A 24822-nucleotide genomic window follows, 5' to 3' on the forward strand; every position below is an offset into this window, starting at 1 on the left:
AATTCCACCGGATTGACCCCAAAATGCACCTGGGGGACCCAAAATGCACCTGAGAAACCCCAGGTGAGCACAAGTGAGCTCCAGTGACCCCAGGTGTGCCCAGGTGCCCCCAGGTGCCCCCAGGTGCGCCCAGGTAACCCCAGGTGTGCCCAGGTGCCTCCCCAGGTGCCCCCAGGTAACTTCAGGAGCCCCAAGGTGCCTCCAGGTGCCCCCCATTTCCCCCCAGGTGCCCCCAGATGCCCCCAGGTGCCCCCATTCCCCCCCCATTCCCCCCCAGGTACCCGCAGGTGCCCGCAGGTAACGTCTGGTGTCCCCCAGGTGCGCCCAGATGCCCCCCAGGTAACCCCAGGTGCCCCCCAGATGCCCCCAGGTGCCCCCAGGTGCCCTCCAGGTAACCCCAGATGCCCCCATTCCCCCCCAGATGCCCCCAGGTGCCCCCTAGGTAACCCCAGGTGCCCCCCAGGTGTGCCCAGGTGCCCCCAGGTAACTTCAGGAGCCCCCAGGTGCCCCCAGGTGCCCACAGGTGCCCACAGGTAACCTCTGGTGTCCCCCAGGTGTGCCCAGGTGCCCCCAGATGCCCCCAGGTGCCCCCATTCCCCCCCAGATGCCCCCAGGTAACCCCAGGTGCCCCCCAGATGTGCCCAGGTGCCCCCAGGTAACTTCAGGAGCCCCAAGGTGCCTCCAGGTGCCCCCATTCCCCCGCAGGTGCCCGCAGGTAACCTCAGGTGCCGCCCAGGTGCCCCCAGATGCCCCCAAGGTGCCCCCAGGTGCCCCCATTCCCCCGCAGGTGCCCCCATTTCCCCCCAGATGCCCGCAGGTGCCCGCAGGTGCCCCCATTCCCCCCCATTTCCCCCGCAGGTGCCCGCAGGTGCCCCCATTCCCCCGCAGGTGCCCCCAGGTGCCCCCAGGTGCCCCCAGGTAACTTCAGGAGCCCCAAGGTGCCTCCAGGTGCCCCCCATTTCCCCCCAGATGCCCCCAGGTGCCCCCCATTCCCCCCCCATTCCCCCCCCATTCCCCCCCAGGTACCTGCAGGTGCCCGCAGGTAACCTCAGGTGCCGCCCAGGTGCCCCCAGATGCCCCCAGATGCCCCCAGGTGCGCCCAGGTAACCCCAGGTGTGCCCAGGTGCCCCCAGGTGCCCCCAGGTGCCCTCCAGGTAACCCCAGATGCCCCCATTCCCCCCCAGATGCCCCCAGGTGCCCCCTAGGTAACCCCAGGTGCCCCCCAGGTGTGCCCAAGTGCCCCCAGGTAACTTCAGGAGCCCCAAGGTGCCTCCAGGTGCCCCCAGGTGCCCCCAGGTAACTTCAGGAGCCCCAAGGTGCCTCCAGGTACTCCCCATTCCCCCCTATTCCCCCCCAGGTACCCGCAGGTGCGCCCAGGTGCCCCCATTCCCCCCCAGATGCCCCCAGGTGCCCCCCAGGTAACCCCAGGTGCCCCCCAGGTGTGCCCAGGTGCCCCCCAGGTGCCCCCCAGGTGCCCACAGATGCCCCCAGGTGCCTCCCCAGGTGCCCCCAGGTAACTTCAGGAGCCCCAAGGTGCCTCCAGGTGCCCCCATTTCCCCCCAGATGCCCCCAGGTGCCCCCCATTCCCCCCCCATTCCCCCCCAGGTGCCCCCAGATGCCCCCAGATGCCCCCAGGTGCGCCCAGGTAACCCCAGGTGTGCCCAGGTGCCCCCAGGTGCTCCCAGATGCCCCCAGGTGCCCCCCAGGTAACCCCAGGTGCCCCCCAGGTGTGCCCAGGTGCCCCCAGGTAACTTCAGGAGCCCCAAGGTGCCTCCAGGTGCCCCCCATTTCCCCCCCAGATGCCCCCAGGTGCCCCCATTCCCCCCCAGATGCCCCCAGGTGCCCCCAGGTGCCCTCCAGGTAACCCCAGATGCCCCCATTCCCCCGCAGGTACCCGCAGGTGCCTGCAGGTAACCTCAGGTGCCGCCCAGGTGCCCCCAGATGCCCCCAGGTGCCCCCATTCACCCCAGATGCCCCCAGGTGCCCCCCAGGTGCCCCCCAGGTGCCCACAGAAGCCCCCCAGGTGCCTCCCCAGGTGCCCCCAGGTAACTTCAGGAGCCCCAAGGTGCCTCCAGGTGCCCCCCATTCCCCCGCAGGTGCCCGCAGGTGCCCCCATTTCCCCCCCAGGTGCCCGCAGGTGCCCGCAGGTGGCCGCAGGTGGCCGCAGGTGCCCGCAGGTGGCCGCAGGTGCCCGCAGGTGGCCGCAGGTGGCCGCAGGCGCGCTCACGATGTCGGTGCAGAGCTCGATGAAGAGGATGGTGATGCAGCCCAGCGGCAGCGGCACGCTGGCCGTGATGTAGATCAGGTACGGCGTCAGCTCGGGGATGTTCTTGGTCAGCGTGTAGGCGATGGATTTCTTCAGGTTGTCGAAAATCAGCCGCCCTGAGGGGAGGAAAAACCGTCAAAAACGACCCAAAAAGGACAAAAAGCTCACCCTGAAAATATCGACGAGAAACAACGGAAAGCGACGACGAAACAGCGAGAAAAGGAGGAAAAAAGAAGAAGAAAAAACCAAAAAAAACCCTAAAAAAGCTGACGAAAAGAGATGAAGAACAACAAAAATGGCAAGAAATGAAACGAACAAGCAAAAAAAAAGCAAACAAAAGACCCAACAAAGAAGACAAAAAGCAACGAAAATGGCAGCAAAAAAACCCAAAAAAACCCAACTAAAAAAACAGAAAAAAGAACAAAAACAGCAACAAAAAAAACCAAAAAAACCAAAAAAACCAACAAAAAACCCGACAGAAATCCAACAAATAAACACCCAAAAAGGCAGCAAAGAAGCACAAAAAAGGAACAAAAAAAATCAACAAAAAAACCCAAAAAAGCAAGAAAAAAACACAAAAAACCAAAAAAAACCAACAAAAACCCCCCAAAAAATCAACAAAAAAAAAAACCCAAAAAGCAACAAAAAACCACAAAAAAACCCCAAAAAACCCAACAAAAAACCCCCAATAAGCAACAAAACAACACAAAAGAGAACAAAAAAACCAACAAAAAAAACCCAAAAAACCAAGAAAAAAACCACAAAAAAAAGAACAAAAAAACCCCCAAAAACCAAGAAAAAAACCCCCAAAAAACCCCCAAAAAACAAAAAAACCCCCCAAAAAACCAACAAAAAAACGCAAAAAAACAAGAAAAAAACTCAAAAAAACCAAAAAAAACCTCCAAAAACCAACAAAAAACTGCAAAAAACCTGCAAAAATCAACAAAAAAGCCAACAAAAACCCAACCAAAAATCAACAAAAAAAAACAACAAAAAACCCCCAAAAAGCCAAGAAAAAACCACAAAAAACCCAAAAACCCCCCAAAAGACCAAGAAAAAAACACAAAAAAAGAACAAAAAAAACCACCAAAAAAACCCCCAAAAAAACAAAAAAAAAACGCCAAAAAACCCGCAAAAATCAACAAAAAAACCAACAAACACCCCCCAAAAATCAACAAAAAAACAACAAAAAACCCCGAAAATCAACAAAAAAACCAACAAAAAAACCCCAAAAAGCCAAGAAAAAACCACAAAAAACCCAAAAAAACCCTCAAAAAAACCACAGAAAAAGAACAAAAAAAACCAAAAAAACCCCCAAAAGACCAAGAAAAAAACGCAAAAAAAGAACAAAAAGGAACAAAAAAACCCCAAAAAACCAACAAAAAACCGCCAAAAAACCGCAAAAATCAAGAAAAAAACCAACAAAACCTCCCCAGAAATCAACAAAAAAAAGAACAAAAAACCCCGAAAATCAACAAAAAACCAACAAAAACTCCCCAAAAAGCCAAGAAAAAACCACAAAAAACCAAAAAAAACCCTCAAAAAAACCACAGAAAAAGAACAAAAAAAAACAAAAAAAAACCCTTTAAGACCAAGAAAAAAACGCAAAAAAAGAACAAAAAAAACCAAAAAAACCCCCAAAAACCAACAAAAAACCGCCAAAAAACCTGCAAAAATCAACAAAAAAAAGCAACAAACCCCCCCAAAAATCAACAAGAAAACCAACAAAAAAACCCTGAAAATCAACAAAAAAACCAACAAAAAACCCCCAAAAAGCCAAGAAAAAACCACAAAAAACCCAAAAAAAACCCCAAAAGACCAAGAAAAAACGCAAAAAAAGAACAAAAAAAGAACAAAAAAAACCCCCAAAAAACCAACAAAAAATGCAAAAAAACCACAAAAATCAACAAAAAAAAGCAACAAACCCCCCCAAAAATCAACAAGAAAACCAACAAAAAACCCCGAAAATCAACAAAAAAAACCAACAAAAAACCCCAAAAAACCAAGAAAAAACCACGAAAAAACCCAAAAAAAACGCAAAAAAAACACAGAAAAAGAACAAAAAAAAAAACCAAAACCTTTAAGACCAAGAAAAAAACGCAAAAAAAGAGCAAAAAAAGAACAAAAAAACCCCCAAAAACCAACAGAAAACCCCAAAAAGCCAAGAAAAAAACACGAAAAACCTAAAAAAAAAACCCAAAAAACCAACAAAAAACCGCAAAAAACCCGCAAAAATCAACAAAAAAACCAACAAAAAAAACCCAAAATCAACAAAAAAACCAACAAAAAACCGCCAAAAAGCCAAGAAAAAAACCACAAAAAACCCAAAAAAACCCTCAAAAAAACCACAGAAAAAGAACAAAAAAAACCAAAAAAAACCCCAAAAGACCAAGAAAAAAACGCAAAAAAAGAACAAAAAAAGTACAAAAAAAGAACAAAAAAACCCCAAAAAACCAACAAAAAACCGCCAAAAACCCGCAAAAATCAAGAAAAAAACCAACAAAAACCCCCCAAAAATCAACAAAAAAAAGAACAAAAAACCCCGAAAATCAACAAAAAAACCAACAAACCCCCCCAAAAAACAACAAAAAACCGCGAAAAAAACCGCAAAAATCAACAAAAAAACCAACAAAACCCCCCCAAAAATCAACAAAAAAACCAACAAAAAAACCGCAAAAATCAACAAAAAAACCAACAAAAAACCCCCAAAAAGCCAAGAAAAAACCACAAAAAACCCCAAAAAAACCCGCAAAAAAACCACAGAAAAAGAACAAAAACAACCCAAAAAAACCCCAAAAGACCAAGAAAAAAACGCAAAAAAAGAACAAAAAAAGAACAAAAAAACCCCCAAAACCCAACAAAAAACCCCAAAAAGCCAAGAAAAAAACCACAAAAAACCCCAAAAAAACCGCAAAAAAACCACAGAAAAAGAACAAAAAAACCAACCAAAAAAACCACCCAAAACCCAACAAAAACCCGCAAAAAACCCGCAAAAATCAACAAAAAAACCAACACCCCCCCCAAAAATCAACAAAAAAACCAAAAAAAACCCCCCAAAAATCAACAAAAAAACCAACAAAAAACCCCAAAAAGCCAAGAAAAAACCACAAAAAACCCAAAAAAAACCCCAAAAGACCAAGAAAAAACGCAAAAAAAGAACAAAAAAAGAACAAAAAAAACCCCAAAAAACCAACAAAAAATGCAAAAAAACCGCAAAAATCAACAAAAAAAAACCCAAAAAGCCAAGAAAAAACCACAAAAAACCCAAAAAAACCCGCAAAAAAACCGCAGAAAAAGAACAAAAAAACCCAAAAAACCCCCCAAAAACCAACAAAAAACCCCCCAAAAAGCCAAGAAAAAACCCCGAAAAACCCAACAAAAACCCGCGAAGAAACCGCAAAAATCAACAAAAAAACCCCCAAAACCCCCCCAAAAATCAACAAAAAAACCCCCAAAAAACCCCCAAAAACCCAACCATCAAACCCCAACCGAAAACTACCAAAAAAAGGGGTTTTTTCCCCCGAATTGGGCCCCCCGCTGCCCACCCTGCTCGACGCCGGTGACGATGGAGGCGAAGTTGTCGTCCAGCAGGATCATGTCGGCCGCGTTCTTGGCGGCGTCCGAGCCGGCGATGCCCATGGCCACCCCGATGTCGGCTTTCTTCAGCGCCGGCGAGTCGTTGACGCCGTCGCCGGTCACGGCCACGATGGCGCCCTGGGGACACCGGGGGGGACAATGGGGGAGGTTGGGGGGGAATTGGGGATTTGGGGGGATTTGGGGATGTTGGGGGAGGTTGGGGGGTTTGGGGACATTGGGGGGGTTTGGGGGGCATTGGGGGCGATTGGGGCATTGGGGGTTTGGGGACATTGGGGGACATTGGGGGGATTGGGGACGTTGGGGGGATTTGGGGGACATTGGGGGCGATTGGGGGGCATTGGGGATTTGGGGGATTTGGGGACGTTGGAGGGGGTTGGGGGTTTGGGGGTGATTGGGACATTGGGGGTTTGGGGACATTGGGGGGGGTTGGGGACATTGGGGGGTTTCGAGGCATTGGGGGACATTGGGGGGATTGGGGACGTTGGGGGGGGTTGGGGGGCATTGGGGATTTGGGGGATTTGGGGACATTGGGGGGACATTGGGGGGATTTGGGGGACATTGGGGGATTGGGGACGTTGGGGGCTCTGGGGGGGATTGGGGATTTGGGGGATTTGGGGACATTGGGGGGGATTGGGGCATTGGGAGGTTTGGGGGACATTGGGGGGATTGGGGACGTTGGGGGGATTTGGGGGACATTGGGGGCGATTGGGGGGCATTGGGGATTTGGGGGATTTGGGGACGTTGGGGGGGGTTGGGGGTTTGGGGGCGATTGGGACATTGGGGGTTTGGGGAGATTGGGGGGGGTTGGGGACATTGGGGGGTTTCGGGGCATTGGGGGGTTTGGGGGGGATTGGGGCATTGGGGGGATTGGGGACGTTGGGGGGGGTTGGGGGGCATTGGGGATTTGGGGGATTTGGGGACATTGGGGGACATTGGGGGGATTGGGGACGTTGGGGGGTTTGGGGACATTGGGGGGGATTGGGGCATTGGGAGGTTTGGGGGACATTGGGGGGGATTGAGGGTTTGGGGACGTTGGGGCGGGTTGGGGGGCATTGGGGACATTGGGGATTTGGGGGTGATTGGGGGGTTTGGGGGGGATTGGGGCATTGGGGGGGGGGTTGGGGGGCATTGGGGATTTCAGGGATTTGGGGGATTTGGGGACATTGGGGGGTTTGGGGGTGATTGGGGCATTGGGAGGTTTGGGGGGGATTGGGGACGTTGGGGGGGGTTGGGGGTTTGGGGGGTTTGGGGGACATTGGGGGGACATTGGGGCATTGGGGATTTGGGGATTTCGGGGGTTTGGGGACGTTGGGGGTTTGGGGGTGATGGGGGACATTGGGGGGTTTGGGGGACATTGGGGGACATTGGGGGTTTGGGGACGTTGGGGGTGATTGGGGCATTGGGGGTTTGGGGACATTGGGGGGTTTGGGGGGGATTGGGGCATTGGGGGGGGGTTGGGGGGCATTGGGGATTTGGGGGATTTGGGGACGTTGGGGGGGGTTGGGGGTTTGGGGGTGATGGGGGACATTGGGGGGACATTGGGGCATTGGGGGGTTTGGGGACATTGGGGACGTTGGGGGGGATTGGGGCATTGGGGGGGGTTGGGGGGCATTGGGGATTTGGGGGATTTGGGGACGTTGGGGGACATTGGGGGGTTTGGGGACGTTGGGGGGATTTGGGGGACATTGGGGGCAATTGGGGCATTGGGGGTTTGGGGACATTGGGGGACATTGGGGGGATTGGGGACGTTGGGGGGTTTGGGGGGGATTGGGGATTTGGGGGATTTGGGAACATTGGGGGGGGTTGGGGGGCATTGGGGATTTGGGGGATTTGGGGACGTTGGGGGGTTTGGGAACATTGGGGGGGTTTGGGGGGCATTGGGGATTTGGGGGATTTGGGGACATTGGGGGGATTGGGGACGTTGGGGGGGGGGTTGGGGGGCATTGGGGATTTCAGGGATTTGGGGGATTTGGGGACATTGGGGGGTTTGGGGGGGATTGGGGCATTGGGGGGGGTTGGGGGGCATTGGGGATTTGGGGACGTTGGGGGGTTTGGGAACATTGGGGGACATTGGGGGTTTGGGGGGGATTGGGGGGACATTGGGGCATTGGGGGTGATTGGGGACATTGGGGGGATTTAGGGGACATTGGGGGGATTGGGAACATTGGGGGACATTGGGGGGTTTGGGGACGTTGGGGGGGGTTGGGGATTTCGGGGGTTTGGGGACATTGGGGGGACATTGGGGCATTGGGGATTTGGGGATTTCAGGGGTTTGGGGACGTTGGGGGGGGTTGGGGGTTTGGGGGTGATTGGGGCATTGGGGGGGGGTTGGGGGACATTGGGGGGTTTGGGGGACATTGGGGCATTGGGGGTGATTGGGGACATTGGGGGCGATTGGGGGGCATTGGGGATTTGGGGGATTTGGGGACGTTGGGGGGGGTTGGGGGTTTGGGGGTGATGGGGGACATTGGGGGGTTTGGGGGACATTGGGGGGATTGGGGGGGATTGGGGCATTGGGGATTTGGGGGATTTGGGGACATTGGGGCATTGGGGGGATTGGGGCATTGGGGGGGGTTGGGGGGCATTGGGGATTTGGGGGATTTGGGGACGTTGGGGGGGGTTGGGGGTTTGGGGGTGATGGGGGACATTGGGGGGACATTGGGGCATTGGGGGGTTTGGGGACATTGGGGACGTTGGGGGGGATTGGGGCATTGGGGGGGGGTTGGGGGGCATTGGGGATTTGGGGGATTTGGGGACGTTGGGGGACATTGGGGGGTTCGGGGACATTGGGGGGTTTGGGGGGAATTGGGGCATTGGGGGTTTGGGGACGTTGAGGGGATTTAGGGGACATTGGGGGGGATTGGGGACGTTGGGGGGGGTTGGGGCATTGGGGGGTTTGGGGGGCATTGGGGGGCATTGGGGGGATTGGGGATTTGGGGGATTTGGGGACATTGGGGGGGATTGGGGCATTGGGAGGTTTGGGGGACATTGGGGGGATTGGGGACGTTGGGGGGATTTGGGGGACATTGGGGGCGATTGGGGGGCATTGGGGATTTGGGGGATTTGGGGACGTTGGGGGAGGTTGGGGGTTTGGGGGTGATTGGGACATTGGGGGGACATTGGGGAGGTTGGGGGGGCACTGGAGGGGTTTGGGGGGACATTGGGAGTGTCGGGGACTTTGGGGGGACATTGGGGGGTTTGGGGACACTGGGAGGATTTGGGGGGACACTGGGGAGGATTTGGGGGGACACTGGGGGATTTGGGGGGATTTGGGCGGATTTGGGGGGACACTGGGGGGGTTTGGGGGGACACTGGGGGGATTTGGGGGATTTGGGGGGACACAGGGGAGGATTTGGGGGGACACAGGGGAGGATTTGGGCGGATTTGGGGGGATTTGGGCGGATTTGGGGGAACACTGGGAGGATTTGGGGGAACACTGGGGAGGATTTGGGTGGATTTGGGGGGATTTGGGCGGATTTGGGGGGACACAGGGGAGCCGCCGTGCCCGCACCAGGCGCTGGCAGCTCTCGACGATGACGAGTTTCTGCTGCGGGGACGTCCTGGCGAAAACCATCTCGGGGTGCGCCCGCAGCAGCGCCTCCAGCGCGCCCGGGGCCAGCGCCGCCAGCTCCGAGCCCGTCACCACCCGCGCCCGCGCCTGCCTGCGAGGGGCACACCTGGGCACACCTGGGCACACACCTGGGGGCACCTGGGCACACCTGGGGGCACCTGGAAGCACCTGGGCACACCTGGGCACGCACCTGCGGGCACCTGGGGCACACCTGGGGGCACCTGGGGGTACCTGGGTACATCTGGGGGGCACCTGGGGGCATCTGGGGACACCTGGGGATGCACCTGGGCATGCCCGGGGGCACCTGGGCACACCTGGGCACACCTGGGCACACACCTGGGCACGCCTGGGTGCACCTGGGCACACCTGGGCACACCTGGGCACATCTGGGGGGCGCCTGGGGGTACCTGGGCACACCTGGGGGCACCTGGGGATGCACCTGGGCACACACCTGGAGGCACCTGGAGGCACCTGGGCACGCCTGGGGGCACCTGGGGGAACACCTGGGCATGCCCGGGCGCACCTGGGCACACCTGGGGGCACACCTGGGGGCACACCTGGGGGCACACCTGGGCACACCTGGGGGCACACCTGAGGGCACACCTGGGCACACCCGGGGCACACCTGGGGCACACCTGGGCTCACACCTGGGGCACACCTGAGGGCACACCTGGGCACACCTGGGGGCACACCTGAGGGCACACCTGGGGCACACCTGAGGACACACCTGGGCTCACACCTGGGGTACACCTGAGGGCACACCTGGGCTCACACCTGGGGCACACCTGGGGCACACCTGGGCACACCTGGGGCACACCTGAGGGCACACCTGGGGCACACCTGAGGGCACACCTGGGCACACCTGGGGGTCCAGCACCACCCACCCCACAGCCCCTTGGGGACGGCCGAGGGGGGCACACCTGGGGTCCACCTGGTCCAGGGGCACGCGGAGCCGCGCGGCCACGTCCTCGGGGGTCTCGCTGCCCTCCGAGATGATGCCCACGGCCGCCGCGATGGCCTTGGCCGTGATGGGGTGGTCACCGGTCACCATGATCACCTGGGGGGGGGGGGGGGAGGGGACACCGGGGGGGGTCACCTGGGGGGGGAGGGGCTCCGCTGTCCCCCCCGTGTCCTCCCTGATGGCCCCGAGCTCCTCCTGATGTCCCCCCAATGTCCCCCCTGATGTCCCCACGCCCCCACGATGTCCCCAATGTCCTCCTGATGTCCCCCAATGTCCCCAATGTCCCCCTGATGTCCCCCAATGTCCCCAATGTCCCCCCAATGTCCCCAATGTCCCCCCAATGTCCCCAATGTCCCCACGATGTCCCCAATGTCCCCCAATGTCCCCAATGCCCCCAATGCCCCCCCTGTCCCCCCTCTGTCCCTGCTGTCTCCAATGTCCCCCCACTGTCCCCCCACTGTCCCCCCAATGTCCCCAATGTCCCTCCACTGTCCCCCCTCTGTCCCTGCTGTCCCTGCCCTGATGCCCCTCCCGGTGTCCCCGATGTCCCCACACCCTCCAATGTCCCCAGTGCCCCCACTGCCCATACCCTGATGCCCCCAGTGTCCCCAGTGTCCCCACTGTCCCCAGTGCCCCCACTGCCCATACCCTGATGCCCCCAGTGTCCCCACTGTCCCCAGTGCCCCCAGTGCCCCCACTGCCCATACCCTGATGCCCCCAGTGTCCCCAGTGTCCCCAGTGTCCCCACTGCCCATACCCTGATGCCCCCAATGTCCCCAGTGCCCCCAGTGTCCCCAGTGTCCCCAGTGTCCCCACTGCCCATACCCTGATGCCCCCAATGTCCCCAGTGCCCCCAGTGTCCCCAGTGTCCCCAGTGCCCCCACTGCCCATACCCTGATGCCCCCAGTGCCCCCAGTGTCCCCAGTGTCCCCAGTGCCCCCACTGCCCATACCCTGATGCCCCCAGTGCCCCCAATATCCCCAATGTCCCCCCACTGTCCCCAGTGCCCCCAGTGCCCCCACTGCCCATACCCTGATGCCCCCAGTGTCCCCACTGTCCCCAGTGTCCCCACTGCCCATACCCTGATGCCCCCAATGTCCCCAGTGTCCCCAGTGTCCCCAGTGCCCCCACTGCCCATACCCTACTGCCCCCAATGTCCCCAGTGTCCCCAGTGTCCCCAGTGCCCCCACTGCCCATACCCTGATGCCCCCAGTGTCCCCAGTGCCCCCACTGCCCCCACTGCCCATACCCTGATGCCCCCAATGCCCCCACTGTCCCCAGTGCCCCCACTGCCCCCACTGCCCATACCCTGATGCCCCCAATGTCCCCAGTGTCCCCAGTGTCCCCAGTGCCCCCACTGCCCATACCCTGATGCCCCCAATGTCCCCAGTGTCCCCAGTGTCCCCAGTGCCCCCACTGCCCATACCCTGATGCCCCCAGTGTCCCCAGTGCCCCCACTGCCCCCACTGCCCATACCCTGATGCCCCCAATGCCCCCACTGTCCCCAGTGCCCCCACTGCCCCCACTGCCCATACCCTGATGCCCCCAGTGCCCCCACTGCCCATACCCTGATGCCCCCAGTGTCCCCAGTGTCCCCAGTGTCCCCAGTGCCCCCACTGCCCATACCCTGATGCCCCCCCGGTGCCCCCCGTGTCCCCAGTGCCCCCAGTGCCCCCACTGCCCATACCCTGATGCCCCCAGTGTCCCCAGTGTCCCCAGTGCCCCCACTGCCCCATACCCTGATGCCCCCCCGGTGCCCCCAGTGTCCCCAGTGCCCCCACTGCCCATACCCTGATGCCCCCAGTGTCCCCAGTGTCCCCAGTGCCCCCACTGCCCATACCCTGATGCCCCCAGTGTCCCCAGTGCCCCCACTGCCCCATACCCTGATGCCCCCCCAGTGCCCCCCGTGTCCCCAGTGTCCCCAGTGCCCCCACTGCCCATACCCTGATGCCCCCAGTGTCCCCAGTGTCCCCAGTGCCCCCACTGCCCATACCCTGATGCCCCCAGTGTCCCCAGTGCCCCCACTGCCCATACCCTGATGCCCCCGGTGCCCCCACTGTCCCCACTGTCCCCAGTGCCCCCACTGCCCATACCCTGATGCCCCCAGTGCCCCCAATATCCCCAATGTCCCCCCACTGTCCCCAGTGCCCCCAGTGCCCCCACTGCCCATACCCTGATGCCCCCAGTGCCCCCAGTGTCCCCACTGTCCCCAGTGCCCATACCCTGATGCCCCCAGTGTCCCCAGTGTCCCCAGTGCCCCCAGTGTCCCCAGTGCCCCCACTGCCCATACCCTGATGCCCCCAGTGTCCCCAGTGTCCCCAGTGCCCCCACTGCCCATACCCTGATGCCCCCAGTGTCCCCACTGTCCCCAGTGCCCCCAGTGCCCATACCCTGATGCCCCCAGTGTCCCCAGTGTCCCCACTGTCCCCAGTGCCCCCAGTGCCCATACCCTGATGCCCCCGGTGCCCCCACTGTCCCCACTGTCCCCAGTGCCCCCACTGCCCATACCCTGATGCCCCCAGTGCCCCCAATATCCCCAATGTCCCCCCCACTGTCCCCAGTGCCCCCACTGTCCCCACTGTCCCCAGTGTCCCCACTGCCCATACCCTGATGCCCCCCCAGTGTCCCCACTGTCCCCAGTGCCCCCACTGCCCATACCCTGATGCCCCCAGTGTCCCCACTGTCCCCAGTGCTCCCAGTGCCCCCACTGCCCATACCCTGATGCCCCCAGTGTCCCCAGTGCCCCCACTGCCCATACCCTGATGCCCCCAGTGCCCCCACTGCCCCATACCCTGATGCCCCCAGTGTCCCCAATATCCCCAATGTCCCCCCACTGTCCCCAGTGTCCCCACTGTCCCCACCCTGATGCCCTCCCAGTGTCCCCGATGCCCTCACTGCCCCCCTGCCCTGCTGCCCCCTCCCCCGATGCCCCCCCCAGTGCCCCCTACCCTGATTCCGGCCGTCCGGCACTTGCGCACGGCCTGGGGCACGGTGGCGCGGGGGGGGTCGATGAGGGACACGAGCCCCGCGAAGCAGAGCCCCTGCGCCAGCTCGGGCAGCGCCTCCGGCTCCGTGCCCGCGGGCACCGTCCCGGCCGGCAGCCAGCGGCAGCTGAAACCTGCGGGGCACAGCGGGGACAGCGGGGGTGCTGGGGATACTGGGGATACTGGGGGGTACTGGGGGGATTGGGGGGATTGGGGAGAGTGGGGGGATTGGGGAGAGTGGGGGATACTGGGGGATACTGGGGGATACTGGGGGATACTGGGGACACTGGGGGGATTGGGGAGAGTAGGGGGATTGGGGAGAGTGGGGGATACTGGGGGATACTGGGGGATACTGGGGGGACTGGGGGGATTGGGGAGAGTGGGGGGATTGGGGAGAGTGGGGGGATTGGGGGATACTGGGGGATACTGGGGGGATTGGGGGGATTGGGGAGAGTGGGGGATACTGGGGGACACTGGGGGATACTGGGGGGATTGGGGGGATTGGGGAGAGTAGGGGGATTGGGGATACTGGGGGGACATTGGGGGGATACTGGGGACACTGGGGGGATTGGGGAGAGTGGGGGATACTGGGGGATACTGGGGGACACTGGGGGATACTGGGGATACTGGGGGCATTGGGGACACTGGGGGGACTGGGGACACTGGGGGGATTGGGGAGAGTGGGGGATACTGGGGGATACTGGGGGACACTGGGGGATACTGGGGGCACTGGGGGATACTGGGGACACTGGGGGGTACTGGGGGGATTGGGGGGATTGGGGAGAGTGGGGGATACTGGGGGACACTGGGGGATACTGGGGACACTGGGGGGATTGGGGAGAGTGGGGGGATTGGGGAGAGTGGGGGATACTGGGGATACTGGGGACACTGGGGGGATTGGGGAGAGTGGGGGGATTGGGGATACTGGGGGATACTGGGGGGACATTGGGGGGATACTGGGGACACTGGGGGGATTGGGGAGAGTGGGGCGATTGGGGAGAGTGGGGGATACTGGGGGATACTGGGGGTATACTGGGGGGATACTGGGGAGACACTGGGGGATACTGGGGGATACTGGGGGGACATTGGGGGATACTGGGAGGACAACGGGGAGGACGCTGGGGACGTTGAGGGAAACTGGGGTGGAAATTCGGGGGAAATTCGGGGGAAATTCGGGGGAAATCGGGGCTTGGGGACACCGAGGGGGGGGGGGGAGATGGGGGGGGAGGGGATGGGGGGGGGTTGGGGGGTGCCCCCCGGCCGCCCCTCCCCCCACTCACCCAGCACGCGCTCGCCCCTCCCCCCCAGCTCGGCGTAGGCGCCCTCGAAGCTCTGGGTCCAGCGGGGGTCCAGGGGCTGCTCCCGCCCCCCCCGCAGCACCCCCCGGCAGCGCTCCAGCACCCGCTCGGGGGCGCCCTTCAGCACCAGGAGCTGCCGCGAGCCCGCCTCGTGCACCGACACCTGCGGGGATCGATCACCGATCGATAACCGATCGATAGCCGATCGATCGATCACCTATCGATCACTGATCAATAACCCATCGATCACCGATCGATGCCCCTTCAGCACCAGGAGCTGCCGCGAGCCCGCCTCGTGCACCGACACCTGCGGGGATCGATCACCGATCGATAACCGATCGATAGCCGATCGATCGATCACCTATCGATCACTGATCAATAACCCATCGATCACCGATCGATCCCCCTTCAGCACCAGGAGCTGCCGCGAGCCCGCCTCGTGCACCGACACCTGCGGGGATCGATCACCGATCGATAACTGATCGATAGCCGATCGATCGATCACCTATCGATCACTGATCAATAACCCATCGATCACCGATCGATGCCCCTTCAGCACCAGGAGCTGCCGCGAGCCCGCCTCGTGCACCGACACCTGCGGGGATCGATCACCGATCGATAACCGATCGATCGATCACCTATCGATCACTGATCAATAACCCATCGATCACCGATCGATCCCCCTTCAGCACCAGGAGCTGCCGTGAGCCCTCCTCGTGCACCGACACCTGCGGGGATCGATCACCGATCGATAACCGATCGATAACCGATCGATCGATCACCTACTGATCACTGATCAATAACCCATCGATCACCGATCGATCCCCCTTCAGCACCAGGAGCTGCCGCGAGCCCGCCTCGTGCACCGACACCTGCGGGGATCGATCACCGATCGATAACCGATCGATCGATCACCTATCGATCACTGATCAATAACCCATCGATCACCGATCGATCCCCCTTCAGCACCAGGAGCTGCCGCGAGCCCGCCTCGTGCACTGACACCTGCGGGGATCGATCACCGATCGATAACCGATCGATAACCGATCGATCGATCATCTACTGATCACTGATCAATAACCCATCGATCACCGATCAATGCCCCTTCAGCACCAGGAGCTGCCGCGAGCCCGCCTCGTGCACCGACACCTGCGGGGATCGATCACCGATCGATAACCGATCGATAACCGATCGATCGATCACCTATCGATCACTGATCAATAACCCATCGATCACCGATCGATCCCCCTTCAGCACCAGGAGCTGCCGCGAGCCCGCCTCGTGCACCGACACCTGCGGGGATCGATCACCGATCGATAACCGATCAATAACCGATCGATCGATTGCCCATCGATCACTGATCAATAACCCATCGATCACTGATCAATCACTGATCGATCATGCATCGATCACCCATCAGTGACCCATCAATGACCAATCAATCACCCATTGATCATCCATCAATCACCGATCACTGATCAATCTATCCATCAATCACCCATCGATCACCGATCGATCACTCATCAATCACCCATCAGCCAATCCATCACCCATCAATCACCCATTGATCACCGATCAATCATCAATCAATCACCCATCAATCACTGATCAATTGATTGATCACCAATCACCAACCGATCACCCATCAATTGATCAACCAGTCCCCAATCAATCCTCGATCAATCCCCGATCAATCAATCCATCGATCACCAATCAATCACCAATTAATCCCCGATCAATCCCCCATCAATCCCCGATCAACCAATCACCAATCGATCACTGATCGATCAATCAATCAATCACCAATCGATCCCCAATTGGTTGCCGATCATCAATCAATCACCAATTGATCCCCCATCAACCATCGATCAATCGATCAATCCCTGATCAATCCCCGATTGATCAATCGTTCAATCGATCCCCGATCAATCCCCGATCGATCCCCAATTGATCACTGATTGCTCCCCGATCAATCCCCAATCAATCAATCGCTCCCCGATCGCTCCCCAATCAATCAATCAATCGATCGCTGATCGATCCCCAATCAATCAATTACTCCCTGATCGCTCCCCAATCAATCAATCAATCGATTGCTCCCCAATCGATCATCAATCAATCAATCGTTCCCCAATCGCTCCCCAATCAATCAATCAATCGATCACCGATCGATCCCCAATCAATCAATCGCTCTCCGATCGCTCCCCAATCGATCATCAATCGATTACCGATCGCTCCCCAATCAATCAATCAATCACTCCCCGATCGCTTCCCAATCCATCAATCAATCGCTCGCCGATCGATCCCCAATCAATCAATCGCTCGCCGATCGCTCCCCAATCCATCAATCAATCGATCGCCGATTGCTCCCCAATCCATCAATCAATCGATCGCCGATCGATCCCCAATCAATCAATCACTCCCCGATCACTCCCCAATCGATCCCAAATCGATCGCCGATCGCTCCCCAATCGATCATCAATCGATCACTGATCGATCCCCAATCAATCAATCGCTCTCCGATTGCTCCCCAATCAATCAATCAATCACCGATCGCTCCCCAATCAATCAATCAATCGCTCGCCGATCGCTCCCCAATCCATCAATCAATCGATCGCCGATCGCTCCCCAATCGATCATCAATCGATGGCCGATCGCTCCCCAATCAATCAATCAATCAATCAATCACTCCCCGATCGATCCCCAATCAATCAATCGCTCGCCGATCGCTCCCCAATCAATCAATCGCTCGCCGATCGCTCCCCAATCCATCAATCAATCGATCGCCGATCGATCGCTCACCTGGAATTTATTGCTGGAGTTGAACGGGAGCTCGGCCACCTTCGGGTGGCGCCCCCTGGCGGCCGCCACCGACCCTGACGTCACTTCCGCGAATTTCAGCAGCGCCGTCTCCGACGCGTCCCCGATGACGTCACGCTGGGGGCGGAGCCGAGCTGGGGACACGCCCACCGCCCCTCCCCCACTGCCTCCCAGTGCCTCCCAGCGCCTCCCAGTCCAAACCAGTCCATCCCAGTTCAAACCACTTCATCCCAGTCCAAACCCGTCCAAACCCGGTCATCCCAGTCCCCTCCCAATCCCCTCCCAGTCCAAACCAGTGCCCCCCAATTCCCTCCCAGTGCCTCCCAGTGCCTCCCAGTCCATCCCAGTCCAAATCAGTTCATCCCAGTCCAAACCAGTTCAAACCAGTTCATCCCAGTGCCTCCCAGTCCAAACCAGTTCATCCCAGTCCAAACCAGTTCATCCCAGTTCAAACCAGTTCATCCCAGCCCATCCCAGTCCAAACCAGTTCATCCCAGCCCATCCCAGTCCAAACCAGTCCAACCCAGTCTAAACTAGTTCATCCCAGTCCAAACCAGTTCATCCCAGTCCATCCCACTCCATCCCAGTCCAAACCAGTCCATCCCAGCCCAAACCAGTCCATCCCAGTCCCAACCAGTCCAAACCCGTTCATCCCAATCCAAACCAGTCCATCCCGGTGCCCCCCAGTCCCTCCCAATCCCCTCCCAGTCCAAACCAGTCCAAACCAGTGCCCCCCAGTTTATCCCAGTCCCTCCCAATCCTCTCCCAGTGCAAACCAGTTCATCCCAGTCCAAACCAGTTCATCCCAGTCCAAACCAATTCATCCCAGTGCCCCCCAGTTCCAGTTCCCTCCCAGTCCCCCCCAATCCCCTCCCAGTCCCTCCCAGTGCCCCCCAGTTCCATCCCAGTTCCCCCCCAGTCTCTCCTAGTCCCTCCCAGTCCATCCCAGTCCCTCCCAGTGCCCCCCAGTTCCATCCCAGTCCCTCCCAGTGCCCCCCAGTTCCATCCCAGTTCCTCCCAGTTCCCCCCAGTTCCATCCCAGTTCCCCCCAGTTCCCCCCAGTTCCATCCCAGTTCCCCCCCAGTCTCTCCTAGTCCCTCCCAGTCCATCCCAGTCCCTCCCAGTGCCCCCCAGTTCCATCCCAGTCCCTCCCAGTGCCCCCCAGTTCCATCCCAGTCCCTCCCAGTGCCCCCCAGTTCCATCCCAGTTCCTCCCAGTTCCCCCCAGTTCCATCCCAGTTCACTCCCAGTCCCTCCTAGTCCCTCCCAGTCCATCCCAGTCCCTCCCAGTGCCCCCCAGTTCCATCCCAGTTCCCTCCCAGTCCCTCCCAGTCCCCCCCAATCCCCTCCCAGTCCCTCCCAGTCCCTCCCAGTCCCTCCCAGTGCCCCCAGTCCCACCTTGGCCACGGGCACGTCGTCCTGGCCGGGTTTGAACTGGGCGCGGTTGCACAGTGTGATCACCTGGCTCAGCATGGCCCAGCTCTCCGAGGACTGGTCAAAGCTCTCACCTGCGGGGGGTGCCCAGGTGTGCCCAGGTGTGCCCAGGTGTGCCCCCAGCCCCCCCAGGTGTGCCCAGGTGTGTCCCAGCCCCCCCCAGGTGTGCCCAGGTGAGCCCAGGTGTGTCCCAGGTGTGTCCCAGGTGTGCCCAGGTGTGCCCAGGTGTGTCCCAGCCCCCCCAGGTGTGTCCCAGGTGTGTCCCAGGTGTGTCCCAGGTGTGCCCCCAGGTGTGCCCAGGTGTGCCCAGGTGTGTCCCAGCCCCCCCCAGGTGTGTCCCAGGTGTGCCCCCAGGTGTGCCCAGGTGCCCCCAGGTGTGCCCAGGTGTACCTGACTGGTCCTCGGTGGTGTCAGCTGTGTGGATCTGCTCGTTGAACCACAGGTGTGCCCAGGTACGCCCCCAGCCCCCCCCCAGGTGTGCCCAGGTGTGTCCCAGCTCCCCCAGGTGCCCCCAGGTGTGCCCCAGGTGTGCCCAGGTGTGCCCAGGTGTGTCCCAGGTGCCCCCAGGTGTGCCCCAGGTGTGCCCAGGTGTGCCCAGGTGTGTCCCAGCTCCCCCAGGTGTGTCCCAGGTGTGTCCCAGGTGTGCCCAGGTGTACCCAGGTGTGTCCCAGGTGTGCCCAGGTGTGTCCCAGGTGTGTCCCAGGTGTGCCCAGGTGTGTCCCAGCTCCCCCCAGGTGTGCCCAGGTGCCCCCAGGTGTGCCCAGGTGTGCCCAGGTGTACCTGACTGGTCCTCGGTGGTGTCGGCCGTGTGGATCTGCTCGTCGAACCACAGGTGTGCCACGGTCATGCGGTTCTGGGTCAGCGTCCCCGTCTTGTCCGAGCAGATGACCGAGGTGGAGCCCAGCGTCTCCACGGCCTCCAGGTTCTTCACCACGCAGTTCTTGCGCGCCAGGCGCTTGGCGGTCAGCGACAGGCACACCTGGCCAGGTGAGGGGGGCACAGGTGAGCCAGGTGAGGGGCACAGGTGAGTCAGGGACAGGCACACCTGGCCAGGTGAGGGGGGCACAGGTGAGCCAGGTGAGGGGGGCACAGGTGAGCCAAGGACAGGCACACCTGGCCAGGTGAGGGGGGCACAGGTGAGCCAGGGACAGGCACACCTGGCCAGGTGAGGGGGGCACAGGTGAGCCAGGGACAGGCACACCTGGCCAGGTGAGGGGGGCACAGGTGAGCCAGGTGAGAGGGGGGCACAGGTGAGTCAGGTGAGGGGCACAGGTGAGTCAGGTGAGGGGGGCACACCTGGCCAGGTGAGGGGGGCACAGCTGAGTCAGCGACAGGCACACCTGGCCAGGTGAGGGACACAGGTGAGTGAGGGACAGGCACACCTGGCCAGGTGAGGGGGGCACAGGTGAGCCAGATGAGGGGGGCACAGGTGAGTCAGGGACAGGCACACCTGGCCAGGTGAGGGGCACAGGTGAGGCAGGTGAGGGGCACACCTGAGTCGGTGACCAGACACACCTGGCCAGGTGAGGGCACACTTAAGCCGGTGACCGGGCACACCTGAGCCAGGTGAGGGGACACACTTGAGCTGGTGACCGGGCACACCTGAGCTGGTGACTGGGCACACCTGGCCAGGTGAAGGCACACTTAAGCCGGTGACCGGGCACACCTGAGCTGGTGACCGGGCACACCTGGCCAGGTGAGGGCACACTTAAGCCGGTGACCGGGCACACCTGAGTCGGTGACCGGGCACACCTGAGCTGGTGACCGGGCACACCTGAGCCAGGTGAGGGCACACTTAAGCCGGTGACCGGACACACCTGAGCTGGTGACTGGGCACACCTGGCCAGGTGAGGGCACACTTAAGCTGGTGACCGGGCACACCTGAGTCGGTGACCGGGCACACCTGAGCCAGGTGAGGGCACACTCCTGGCTAGGTGAGGGCACACTTAAGCCGGTGACCGGGCACACCTGAGCTGGTGACCGGGCACACCTGAGCCAGGTGAGGGCACACTTAAGCCGGTGACTGGGCACACCTGAACCGGTGAGGGCACACACCTGGCCAGGTGAGGGCACACTTAAGCCGGTGACCGGGCACACTTAAGCCGGTGACCGGGCACACCTGAGTCGGTGATCGGGCACACCTGAGCCAGGTGAGGGCACACTCCTGGCCAGGTGAGGGCACACTTAAGCTGGTGACCGGGCACACTTAAGCCGGTGACCGGGCACACCTGAGCCAGGTGAGGGCACACTTAAGCCGGTGACCGGGCACACCTGAGCTGGTGACCGGGCACACCTGAGCCAGGTGAGGGCACACTTAAGCCGGTGACCGGGCACACCTGAGCCAGGTGAGGGCACACTCCTGGCCAGGTGAGGGCACACTTAAGCCGGTGACCGGACACACCTGAGCTGGTGACTGGGCACACCTGGCCAGGTGAGGGCACACTTAAGCCGGTGACCGGGCACACCTGAGCCAGGTGAGGGCACACTCCTGGCCAGGTGAGGGCACACTTAAGCCGGTGACCGGGCACACCTGCCCAGGTGAGGACGCCACCCTTAACCTGCTGACCAGACCCACCTTCCCCACCTATCCCACCCCCCCCCTCCTCCCCACATACCGTGACGGTGGCCAGCAGCCCCTCGGGCACGTAGGCCACCACGATGGCCATGAAGAAGACCATGGCGCGCAGGAAGGGGTAGCCGATGACCATGGCCACCACGAAGAAGGTGGCCCCGAAGAAGACGGCCAGGCCGGCGATGATGTCCACGAAGTGCTCGATCTCCACGGCGATCGGCGTCTTCTCGTTCTCCACGCCCGACGCCAGGCTGGCGATGCGCCCGATGGTGGTGCGGTCACCTGTGCTGATCACCAGCCCCGTGGCCGTACCTGCGCCCACAGGTGAGAGCTGGGTGAGGAGGGGGAGAGGGGCTCTGAGTTTGTCCAGGTGGGAGTCAAAGGTTCCCCAGGTGAGACCCAGACCTTCAGGTGAGCCCCCAGGTGGGAGTCAGGTGTGGGCAGGTGGGACCCAGACCTTCAGGTGGGACCCAGACCTCCAGGTGAGCCCCCAGGTGGGACCCAGACCTCCAGGTGAGCCCCCACATGTGGCTAGGTGGGACCCAGAGTCTCCAGGTGGGACCCAGACCTCCAGGTGAGCCCCCAGGTGGGACCCAGGTGTGGCCAGGTGGGACCCAGAGATTCCCCAGGTGAGTCGCCAGGTGTGGCCAGGTGGGACCCAGAGCCCCCAGGTGGGACCCAGACCCCCGGATGGGACTCAGGTGAGCCCCCAGGTGAGACCCAGACCCTGCCAGGTGGGACCCAGAGCCCGCCAGGTGAGACCCAGACCTCCAGGTGACCCCCAGGTGGGAGTCAGGTGTGGCCAGGTGGGACCCAGAGCCCGCCAGGTGGGACCCAGACCTCCAGGTGAGCCCCCAGGTGGGACCCAGGTGTGGCCAGGTGGGACCCAGAGCCCCCAGGTGGGACTCAGGTGTGGCCAGGTGGGACCCAGACCTCCAGGTGGGACCCAGATCCCCGGATGGGACTCAGGTGAGCCCCCAGGTGAGACCCAGACCTTCAGGTGAGCCCCCACGTGTGGCTAGGTGGGACCCAGAGTCTCCAGGTGGGACCCAGAGCCCCCAGGTGGGACCCAGAGTCTCCAGGTGGGACCCAGACCTCCAGGTGAGCCCCCAGATGGGACTCAGGTGTGGCCAGGTGGGACTCAGAGATTCCCCAGGTGAGTCGCCAGGTGTGGCCAGGTGGGACCCAGAGCCCCCAGGTGGGACCCAGAGCCCGCCAGGTGGGACCCAGAGCCCCCAGGTGGGACCCAGACCTCCAGGTGGGACCCAGACCTCCAGGTGAGCCCCCAGGTGGGACTCAGGTGTGGCCAGGTGGGACCCACGTGTGGCCAGGTGGGACCCAGACCTCCAGGTGAGCCCCCAGGTGGGACTCAGGTGTGGCCAGATGGGACCCAGAGCCCCCAGGTGGGACCCAGAGCCCGCCAGGTGGGACCCAGACCTCCAGGTGACCCCCAGGTGGGAGTCAGGTGTGGCCAGATGGGACCCAGAGCCCCCAGGTGGGACTCAGGTGTGGCCAGGTGGGACCCAGACCTCCAGGTGGGACCCAGACCTCCAGGTGAGCCCCCAGGTGGGAGTCAGGTGTGGGCAGGTGGGACCCAGACCCCCCCCAGGTGGGACTCAGGTGTGGGCAGGTGGGACCCAGAGCCCCCAGGTGGGACCCAGGTGGGACCCAGACCTCCAGGTGAGCCTCCAGGTGGGACCCAGACCCCCAGGTGGGACCCAGACCTCCAGGTGAGCCCCCAGGTGTGGCTAGGTGGGACCCAGAGTCTCCAGGTGGGACCCAGAGTCTCCAGGTGGGACTCAGAGCCCCCAGATGAGCCCCCAGGTGGGATTCAGATGTCTCCAGGTGGGATCCAGACCTCCCCAGGTGGGACCCAGAGCCCCCAGGTGGGACCCAGAGCCCCCTAGGTAGGACCCAGGTGTGTCCCCCATCCCCAGCTGTGTCCAGGTGTGTCCCCAGCCACCCCCGGGTATCCCCAGGTGCCCCCAGGTGCATCCCCAGGTGCATCCCCAGGTGCCCCCAGGTATCCGCAGCCATCCCCAGGTGCCCCCAGGTATCCCCAGCCATCCCCAGGTGTGCCCCAGGTATCCCCAGGTGCCCCAGGTGTGCCCCAGGTGTGCCCCAGGTGTGCCCGCACCTTCCAGGCACATGGTGGAGAAGAAGGCAATGTTGCGCGTCTCCAGCGGCGACTCGTGGCTGCACTCAGGTGAGCGCGTCTGCGGCTCCGACTCCCCGGTCAGCGACGAGTTGTCCACCTGAGGGCACGGCCCCGGCCCCACCTGAGCCTCCAGGTGCGCCCAGGTGTGCCCAGGGGTGCCCAGGTGAGCCTCCAGGTGTGCCCAGGGGTGCCCAGGTGCGCCCAGGTGTGCCCAAGGGTGCCCAGGTGTGCCCAGGGGTGCCCAGGTGCGCCCAGGGGTGCCCAGGGGTGCCCAGGTGTGGCTGTTCCCCCCCAGCTGTGCCCAGCTGTGGTTCTGTCCCCCCAGGTGTGCCCAGGTGTGGTTTTGTCCCCCCAGCTGTGCCCAGGTGTGGTTCTTTCCCCCCCAGCTGTGCCCAGGTGTCATTCTGTCCCCCCCCAGGTGTGCCCAGCTATGCCCAGGTGTGGCACCTTTCCCCCCCAGCTGTGCCCAGCTGTGGCTCTCTCCCCCCAGGTGTGCCCAGGTGTGGCTCTGTCCCCCCCAGCTGTGCCCAGCTGTGGCTCTCTCCCCCCCAGCTGTGCCCAGGTGTGGTTTTGTCCCCCCCCCCAGCTGTGCCCAGGTGCGGCTCTCTCCCCCCCAGCTGTGCCCAGGTGCGGCTCTCTCCCCCCCAGCTGTGCCCAGGTGTGGCTCTGTCCCCCCCAGCTGTGCCCAGCTGTGCCCAGGTGCGGCTCTGTCCCCGCCAGGTGCGCTCACCTTGCAGCCCTGCGCCGACAGGATCCGGATGTCGGCGGGCACGCGGTCGCCGCCTTTGATCTCCACCAGGTCGCCGACCACGAGCTCGTTGGCGTTCACCTGCAGCATCTGCCCGTCCCGCACCACCGTGGCTTGCTGGGGGGCGGGCATGCAAATGAGGCCACCACGTATGCAAATGAGGCCGCCAGGTATGCAAATGAGGCCGCCAGGTATGCAAACGAGGCCGCCAGGTACGCAGACGAGGCCTCCCAGGTGCACAGGTGAGCCCCCAGTACGCAAGTTAGGCCGCCAGCTATGCAAATGAGGCTGCCAGGTATGCTAATGAGGCCGCCAGGTATGCTAATGAGGCCCCCCCCAGGTACACAGGTGAGCGCCAGGTATGCAAATGAGGCTCCCAGCTATGCAAGTGAGGCCCCCAGGTGCGGAAATAAGGCC

The 24822-nt window shown here is 60.9% G+C and overlaps 1 protein-coding gene across 1 annotated transcript in view; it reads right to left on the reverse strand.

The window, feature by feature from the left end:
• The window catches only part of ATP4A (ATPase H+/K+ transporting subunit alpha), a 36991-nt gene that overhangs the window by 6593 nt on the left and 5576 nt on the right, over window positions 1-24822 (reverse strand). Inside the window, exons 6-17 of the mRNA XM_082299943.1 lie at window positions 24388-24522; window positions 23637-23754; window positions 21543-21811; window positions 19708-19906; window positions 18892-19001; window positions 17477-17611; window positions 14660-14840; window positions 13344-13513; window positions 10355-10491; window positions 9375-9525; window positions 5812-5980; window positions 2228-2382 (exon numbers count right to left, since the gene is read on the reverse strand). Coding sequence (XP_082156069.1) covers window positions 2228-2382; window positions 5812-5980; window positions 9375-9525; window positions 10355-10491; window positions 13344-13513; window positions 14660-14840; window positions 17477-17611; window positions 18892-19001; window positions 19708-19906; window positions 21543-21811; window positions 23637-23754; window positions 24388-24522 — 1929 coding nt within the window. The remainder of the gene's footprint in view (window positions 1-2227; window positions 2383-5811; window positions 5981-9374; window positions 9526-10354; window positions 10492-13343; window positions 13514-14659; window positions 14841-17476; window positions 17612-18891; window positions 19002-19707; window positions 19907-21542; window positions 21812-23636; window positions 23755-24387; window positions 24523-24822) is intronic.

Source organism: Coloeus monedula (assembly GCF_965178545.1).
Source record: "Coloeus monedula genome assembly, chromosome: 35".
NCBI lineage: Eukaryota > Metazoa > Chordata > Aves > Passeriformes > Corvidae > Coloeus > Coloeus monedula.